At 35.4% G+C, this 8867-nt stretch overlaps 1 protein-coding gene across 1 annotated transcript in view; it reads right to left on the bottom strand.

Moving 5' to 3' along the window:
- The window catches only part of LOC107704147 (zinc finger FYVE domain-containing protein 16-like), a 36733-nt gene that overhangs the window by 8604 nt on the left and 19262 nt on the right, over positions 1–8867 (bottom strand). Inside the window, 5 exon segments of the mRNA XM_016507009.1 lie at positions 1529–1684; positions 1782–1904; positions 3698–3911; positions 3996–4135; positions 8098–8274. Of these exon segments, the coding sequence (XP_016362495.1) occupies positions 1529–1684; positions 1782–1904; positions 3698–3911; positions 3996–4135; positions 8098–8274 (810 nt within the window).

Raw genomic sequence — 8867 nt, 5'->3', positions numbered from 1 at the left:
GGTTACAAGGCCAAAAGTTAAAACTTGATAACATGTTTACGTTTACCTTCATACTAAAATGCATCTGCAAAGTAGAATAAACCAATTTAGATGCAAAATAAACTTAATTTGCAGAGATGTACCACATTTTTCCATGCCTGCATCCAGAAAATTGGCCATAAGTGTACTTGCAAGCACAATCGTTAGAGACCAAAGAAGCTCTTTAATTCTCAGAAATCAAGAGTGGCTCAGAGCTGAAGTACACACTGGGTTTTAGTCTTGAGTGCTCTCTAATCTCCTTCATTATCTGTCCTGAGCTGAACCCGAGACTCTGGTTAGAAAGGTGAAAAAACAGCTTAACCAAACTACCATCTTTGATTCTTGCCTTTGGAATTCATTTAAAATCTTTCAGGGCAAATCACATATTATAAAATTTATCTGAAACCACAATAAACCTAAAATTTTGATATTGTATATAAGGTTAGCACCAAATAGTCTGGATTATGATCTTGACCTTAGTTGCACATCTTTCATCTTTGAGAACCATTAAGCCATAAGCAGAAATAAACAGCATCTTTTCAAAAGTTTAAAAGTTCGGAGGTTTTTTGTTTTGTTTTTGTTTTTAAAGAAAAATTAATGCTTTTATTTTGCAAGGATGCAAAAATATGAAGCAGCACAACTGTTTTCAACATTGATAATAATCAGAAATGTTTTTTGAGCAGCAAATCAGCATATTAGAATGATTTCTGAAGGATCATGTGACACTGAAGACTGGAGTAATGATGCTGAAAATTTAGATTTACATCACTGTATCAAAATGTGATGCATTTTGCATCATTGTAATATTTTACAATTATTCAATATTACAAAATCTTACCGACCCCAAACTTTTGAACAGCAGTGTACATCTCTAAACAATACATTGCACATTTATATGAATAAGTAAAATATTTTAGGGTTAAATGTGAACACGTACTGTGAGCAGATTCATGATGGTGTGGCCCGCCTCTTTGAAAACGGAGTCACGGAAACGCACGCTCAACAAAGGCCAGGGATACACTGTAAAAATAAACAACATATCATGAATGGAAGGAGGTGGTACTTTAATTAAATAATAATAATAATGATATTACTACTACTACTACTAATAATAATAATTCAAAATAATATTATAATAAGTTGTATTATTGTTATTATTAATATTATTTTTACTTTGAGAAGTACATTTACTATTATTCTAGAAAAAAAAAAAAAAATCCCCATGGATTTAGCAATAAAATGTTGTATAAAAACTGTAAAGTTTGGTGTATGCAAGTGCTGCTGAAGTGGAGCAAATAGCTATTTTGAGAAAACGGCCTTTAAAGATAATGTATTATAATTAAAATGTACAGACACAAAAAGATAAAATAAACACTTAGAAGTTATTTTGGATGTTTTCTTTCCACTAGACTTAAACAACACATCATGAAAAGCCCGAAATCTCAAAACTGACCAGTGCATAAAAACACAATGTTTTTGCCTGTAGTGTGAAGTGTTTCGTGTGACGTACCTTTCTGTGCATCCTCGTAGATACTAACATACAGGTTGAATATGTCTCTAGGCAGGTTGTTCTCCTCTGCGAGACACTCAATTATAAACACCAGCTCCTTCTGGCCCACTCCCTGAAGACCATTAGAGCTCAGACACCAGCACCTCTTCCCACCATCTACAACACAAACAGAGAGAGAGAGTAATGATGTTTAGCATATGAACAAGCTGGACATGCTCAGATATTTCAATCAGATTGAGATAACGTAACATACATGTGACAATCTTGATGTTCACCAGTAAATTGGCATTGAGCACGAAGGTCAGTGGTTGTGGGCCTCCCTCTTCCAACAGCAGCAATATTTGGCAAGCAGCAGGACGTTCCTCAACTAATAAATCTGTAACGAAATGAAAAGAAAATTACACATTACAGAAAAACACACCATAAAGAATCAGTCACAAAATAACTACCAAGTTGGCAGCAGCAATCAGGATATCACCTGACTTCTAAACGTAAATAGTATTTTGCTGTCATCAACAAAGCAGCACATGGACCTATTTTGCCATAAGTGTTGCAACAGAGGGCATGAATTTCTCAGATGTTCTCATCCAGTAATTACAGTATCTCCAAATTATTGTTGAAGCAGCATGATTCTGGTTAAAAATCACCTGTTTAGTGGGGCTGGAAGATATTGCCAAAAAAAAAGTTATCACAATATTTTTCCCCATTTCATTCAATATTGATTTATCACAACATTCATTTCATTTCAAGAAAATACATTCCACATATTTGCAAGACCATGAGACAAAATCTGAACATAACTTATTTACAAGTAAACTCCACAGAATAAGCTCTCTTTTAATTTAGGGCCTCATTAATCGTCCCCCCCCCGCCCCAAATTTTATGTTTTCTGTTTCATTTTTTCTGGATTCTGTGTTTTATGATTTAATACAAATTTATTATCAAAAAAGTTGTCTAATGAAGTGAATTCATAAAACTTCAACAAGTGCTGCAGAAATTGTATACTGTATAAATTAAAATATGGATGAAAAAAAAATTCTTGGTTGCATGATATTCCTTAATTTTAATAATAATAATACTATTAACAATAATAATTTATTATTAGTAATAAATAATAATAATAACTTTATAATAATAAAGCAATGCTTTAAAAAGTTGCATTATTATTATTTGAGAGGAGAAGTACATTTTACTATACAAAAGTAATATATTTCTGTAATAATTTCTTCAAATTAAACCAAACTTTTATTTTGGCAGGTTGTAGCGAAGACTTGAGTTTCTGTGTGTAACTGACAATAGTTTTCTCAAAAGAAATGGTGAAATGCTGGTGAAGTGACTCTCAGAGCAGCTCTGGAGATGAAGTTCATGTGTTCATGTCCTCATATAGTGAGACAGCAGATGCTGAAACACCAAGAGCGAAACTGCACCACTCATTCACACAATATGCTGATTTTTTTTATAATTGATCAATTTTACACAGCTATTGAACTATAGAATCAATACTGTACTGACTTGAGCTGACTAACAGCACTGTTGTCTTTTAGAGCTGCTTCACAGCAGAATTTAAAGAATATTTGAAGAACTTTGCATAGAAGAACCTGATTGTCTAGATAGAATGATGTAGGCTAAATATCGTAAATTACTCAAAAGTTTACTTTCCATTTTGTGGATTTGTTTTTTTGATTAACAATGATGTCGATTTATCACCTAGTCATACCATTTAGACAGGAAGAGGCCGTCAAATTGACAGCTACCCTCTAGTTTAAGCCTTTAAAGGTCACATATTTTACACCTTTCTGGAGTTTTATTTAGTGAGAGTGTAACGTTACAGGTCGGCCGATCTGGTTTCGTGGTTAAAGTTAACCTTTTCAACATATTTCCGTGTTGTTGTTGCTCAGCAATGGCATGGATGCGATGTTGTCTGGGTGTTTGGCAAAAGGAGAGTGGGACTGTGGGCGGTGCTTGGGGTGGTGACTGAAGGCGGTGACTGTGTAGTTTCGCAAAGGTTCATGAAAAATCACAGCTACTTTATGCAGGCTGTGTGCATTTTACTGTGGACTGACTGTTTTGAAACTTATATGGTAGTTAAATAGCCCCTAGACCTCAGTTATCGTGAAAAAAGCCAGGAAATTTCAGTTTTGACAATATGGGACTTTTAAAAGTCCTCACCCCCATATTCCTCCTCTCCTGTGGTAATGAGCAGTGGAGGCAGACCGTCGTCGTCCTCTGGCACCAGACTGACCACTCCCTGCACACAGCTGCCCACCGCACAGAGCAGGCCGTAGTCCCATGGGCCTCTGATGTGTGGGCGGCTCACCTCAGCAGCGCTGTCAGAACTTCCTCCGGCGCTCTGATCACACTCGCCAGGAAATTTACCATTGGGCTGAAAGGCAGCGAATCAATGAATGACTTCAGTTGTCATTATCAGTTCTCTCCAGCATCAGTTAAGAGGATTTAGCCGTCTCACCCCCGGCGGGTCTGGCGTTACTGGGCTCGACTCCTGAGAGGATCTCCGGGTCTGTACGGAGAGTTTGGTGGTGTCGGCGACCTCACCGTTCGGCAGGATACCATCGGCAAACCACACGTGCTTCTGCTCACGTGGAAACCCTACGAGAACAAATGGAGAAACACAAACAGAAGGGTTATTGTTGTTAAGTAAACTAAAATATCTAAAACCATACAAAAATATGTTGGTTAATAAAATAAATATTATTGTTGAAATAAAATAAATGTTAACTGAAATAAAATATAAAAATGTTAAATGTATTTTATTTCAGTTATTTGCCAAGGAATCATTTCTCATTTTATTTTAGTTTAACTTGAAGTACTAAAGTAACAAAAACTAAAAGTGAAATAAAAATGTATAATAACTATATAGACATATTATTAGGGATGCACCGATACCACTTTTTCCAGAATGAGTCAGATACCGATACTTTTATTTTTGGTACTTGCCGATACCGATTCCTGTATTTTCATAGCATTTGTATTTATTTATATATTGGGTACAGAAAGCAAAAAAATATGAATCATATTAGCTGGCTTCATTTAGCAAACAGATATTTCTTTCAGTTATTTTCACACTTAATTAAGGCTGTCCTCGACTAAAGATTTTTCTGGTCGACTAGCAGTCGTTCATTTTTAGCAATTAGTCGACTAATCGCACGCTTCTATTAATAAACCGAAAATAGTCGTTCATTGTTAGTTCATGTTAATTCACAGTGCATTAACTAATGTTAACAAGCACAACTTTTGATTTTAAAAAACATTAGTAAATGATGAAATGAACATTAACTAAGATTAATAAATGCAGTAGTAGTATTGTTCATGCTTAGTTCATGTTAACTAATTAACCTTATTGTAAAGGGTTACCAATAAACCATATAATTCATAATAATGAGCCTTTAATTGCCTATATTGACTTGTTCGGCATTGCTGGGAACGCCCACAAAAACGTCATAACCGTTTATGCCGTGGGGGAAAACATACCATTCGAATTAACGCGCGGAGACCTTGTTAAGCGCTTGATCTTTACTTTTTGTAATGATTTCGATTGATTTTTGCTTGGTGAAATGCCGAAAAGTTGCTGTGTGGCATTCTGTACCTCTAATAAGTTAAAAAACCTGATCTGACGATGTATATGACCGATACACTGCAATGATCTGTCATTACTCCCATCCCCCTGCACCGCAACCCAGTTCTGATGGGGCTTAGAGTAACCATCCTTCGCATCGCAATCAAACAAATCTCACTCCCTGATATTTTGTGATGTCATAATCTATTAAAACATTTATTTCATATTATTATACACAATCCCTTACGAAAATTAACAATGGTATTAGGCCTACTATAGTAAAAGTATAGTAGGCTAACCATGTTTTTTTGGGCGTTTTTATTACCAATTGTAGCCTATAACCACAGTTTTACTACAAATACCATGGTTAAACTAAGGTTAGTGTAGTAAAACATGTTGTTTTTACCATGGTTTACCTATAGTAACCAATAACCATGTTTTTTGGTATTTTATATACATATTTTACGGCTCAGTTTTTATGCGTATGTTGCTCTGTCGAGTGGCAGAAATAATTTTATGTAGGCCATTCTGAGTCAACACCATGCTTTTCCAGTGAGGGGGAAATGACTGTTTTCCCCCACGCCGACTCAGCCCACACAGCTATGACGCGACACCGAACAAGTCAATAGCCTATTAGCGCTCAAGCGCATGCATAAAACTTGCCACAGCACACCGCAGAAGTAATGATTATAAATGCGTCAGGGAAAAAACAGCAAGAAGACTGCCTTAACATTATAATAATTCATTGATAAACTAGTGTTTTCTGTATTTTCGGCTACAGTGATGAAGCCGACGACACTGACTCATCATCTCCACAGTAGACGTGCATGTTTCATATGGCTTACATTATATGAAAATATTTGTTTTCCATTTGAATCAGTTCATTTAAAAGTAAACATTTCACTTTCTATATATATATTTTTCATGTCTGTGAGGCAAGCACAGAGTTTCGGTTAATTTTTTATTTTTTTTGACATGGTCAAGTTCGAGCCTTTAATTGCCTATAGCCTATCAGCACTCAAGTGCATGCATAAAACTTTGCACAGCACACCGGCAGAAGTAATGATTATGAATGCATCAAGAAGACGTCCTTAACATTATAATAATTCACTGATAAACTAGTGTTTTCTGTATTTCCGGCGGCAGTGATGAAGTCGACGACACTGACTGGTCATCTCCACAGTGGATTTGCAAGTTTCATATGGATTACATAATCTAAAAATATTTGTTTTCCATTTGAATTGGTTCATTTAAAAGTAGACATTTCACTTTCTATATATATATATATATATAAATGTCTGTGAGGCAAGCACAGAGAGTTTTTTTTTTTTGACGTGCTGAAGTTCACAGAGACCTAGACGGCAGAAAGCGCACCCTGTTTGCTTTCATTATTTTACAAAATCACAACGTTTTGTTGTTATTGTGAGTGCACACAAATAAAAGTAAAACTTTTACAAATTTGATAGATGTATTACTCTATATGAGCAAAAAATGACAGAGTATTTTAAGTTAAATGCAAATGATCGCACCGGTGCCTCCAAGCGAACTGTCATGCAGTGAGCGCGCTTCTATTCAGCTTCCACATTCCGCACAAACACTTCAATAGTACACACGTTTCTAGGTTAACGTTAGAGCGAGCGGCCATGTAATAATGCTACTACTTACATGTTTCAGTAGCCACATTTGAGGTTGGTGAAAAATTAATTGACCCTCCTCTTAAATCATGAAAGAACTGTGATTAACCACATCATTTTAGAAAACTGAGTTAAATTTCACTAGCCACACGCAGGCCTGATTACTGCCAGACCTGTTGAATCAAGAAATCAAAAAAAACAGGAAGGGGGCAAAAACTTTTTCACACCACTCTACATGAACTTCATAGACATCCTTAATCTCTAATAACTCCATTCTGCTCTCTGTTGTTCTGTTGTCAGAGTTTCTTTGTCTGGACACAGCACTGTTCACATGCTGTGTGGTATCGGAGCATTTTAATGAGTACGAGTACAGGAGAGCAGTATCAGGCCCGATACCGATATTGGTGCATCCCTACATATTTTTTTTATTTTTTTTTTTACTAATTTTAAAAAAATGACAAAAACAAAACAAAATTACAAAAAATGAAGCTAAAATTTAAATGAAAACAGAAAATACAAAAAAACAAAAGTAATTCAAAAATATTAAATAAAAACTACTATAGCATATCAGTTCTACTAAAATAAGTCTTGAAGCGGTGTACCAAATAAAGTTTGCTTAAAGTTTGGTGTGATGAAGAGGAAAACATTTTTTCTATTACTAGACTAAAAATACACTACCGTTTGGGTTTTATAATGTTTTTGAAAGTCTCTTCTGCTCACCAAGGCTGCATTTATTTATTTATATTATTACAGTAGAAATCGTGAAATATTATTACAATTTAAAATAGCTGTTTTCTATTTAATTCTATTTTAAAATGTATTTATTCTTGTGAACAAATCATTACTCCAGTCTTCAGTGTCACATGATCCTTCAGAAATCATTCTAATATGCTGATTTGCTGCTCAAAAAACATTTCTGATTATTAGCAATGTTGAAAACAGTTGTGCTGCCCAATATTTTTGTAGAAACCATGATACATTTTATATTTTCAGGATTATTTGATGAATAGAAAGTTCAAAAGAACAGCATTTATTTGAAATAGAAATATTTTGTAAAGTTGTAAATGTCTTTACTGTCACTTTTAAACAATTTAATGCATCCTTGCATAAAAATATTACTAAAAATCTAAAAATCTTGTTCATTTGCTGGATAAAAATATTAATTAAAAATCATACAGACCCCAAACCTTTGCATAACAGTGTATAATGACGCTAACCTAGTCTAGCACACTATATGATATGGAGTGCATGCAATTTGGGATGCAGTCACTCTTTCTTTCATGAACTAACTCTATTAAATGGAAGTCACAGTGTTTTATAGCCATAAGAGCTATAACTCTGGCTCAGAGTGCAGTGCGTACCATCATCACCGGGGTGTTTGAGGACAGACACGGGGACCATGACGGTGGGTGGGGGAGAGTTGAGGGTGCCGGCGGCGCGGGCCTGCTGCATGGGCGGTATGGTGGAGCAGTACTCTGATGGAATGTTGGGATTGGGACTGGGCCCAGTAGGGCTCATCATTCTCTCATGGGCTTGAGCTGCATACAAACAAACAAAATCAGCCATTCCCAAATCAGTCTTTTCAGTGTGGTGAATGAAAGGTCATGCTGGGAGAGAGAATGAGAGACAGTAAGGAACAGTGGGTAAATGTTGTAGAAATGTATGAGGTTTCTCATTAAAGGCTATGCACCACTTTAATTAACAGCCACCAAAAATGAAAATCAATGCAAATACTCCTGGTTTTGTGATCGATTCATCAGTGCACATTATACTACAGAAAAATAAAATATTGTCTTGTTAATTTTGCATCAGAATTCATAATTTACTCAATATCTGACTTGACGTTTCTTTCTTCTGTTGAACACAAAAGGAGAAATTTAGCAGAAAAAGTACCATAAAAGTAGTTATAAGTAGACGTGCGTGCTGACGTCCATGTCTCTGTATGAGGAACGGTCAATATTTATTGAAAATCTTGTGTGATTACATTTCAATCTGTTCCTCACACAAATAACTTTAGTATGATGTTCAGTATAGGACATTGGCAAGTATGAACTACTTTTATCGTACTTTTTTGGAGACTGGCAACCTCTGGTTGATATGCTTTAATTTGATGTAAAAGTGAGAATGTTCT

Source organism: Sinocyclocheilus anshuiensis, unplaced genomic scaffold (assembly GCF_001515605.1).
Source record: "Sinocyclocheilus anshuiensis isolate Anshui unplaced genomic scaffold, SAMN03320099.WGS_v1.1 scaffold690, whole genome shotgun sequence".
In the NCBI taxonomy this organism is placed as follows: domain Eukaryota; kingdom Metazoa; phylum Chordata; class Actinopteri; order Cypriniformes; family Cyprinidae; genus Sinocyclocheilus; species Sinocyclocheilus anshuiensis.
This window is presented reverse-complemented; position numbering and strand designations above follow the sequence as displayed.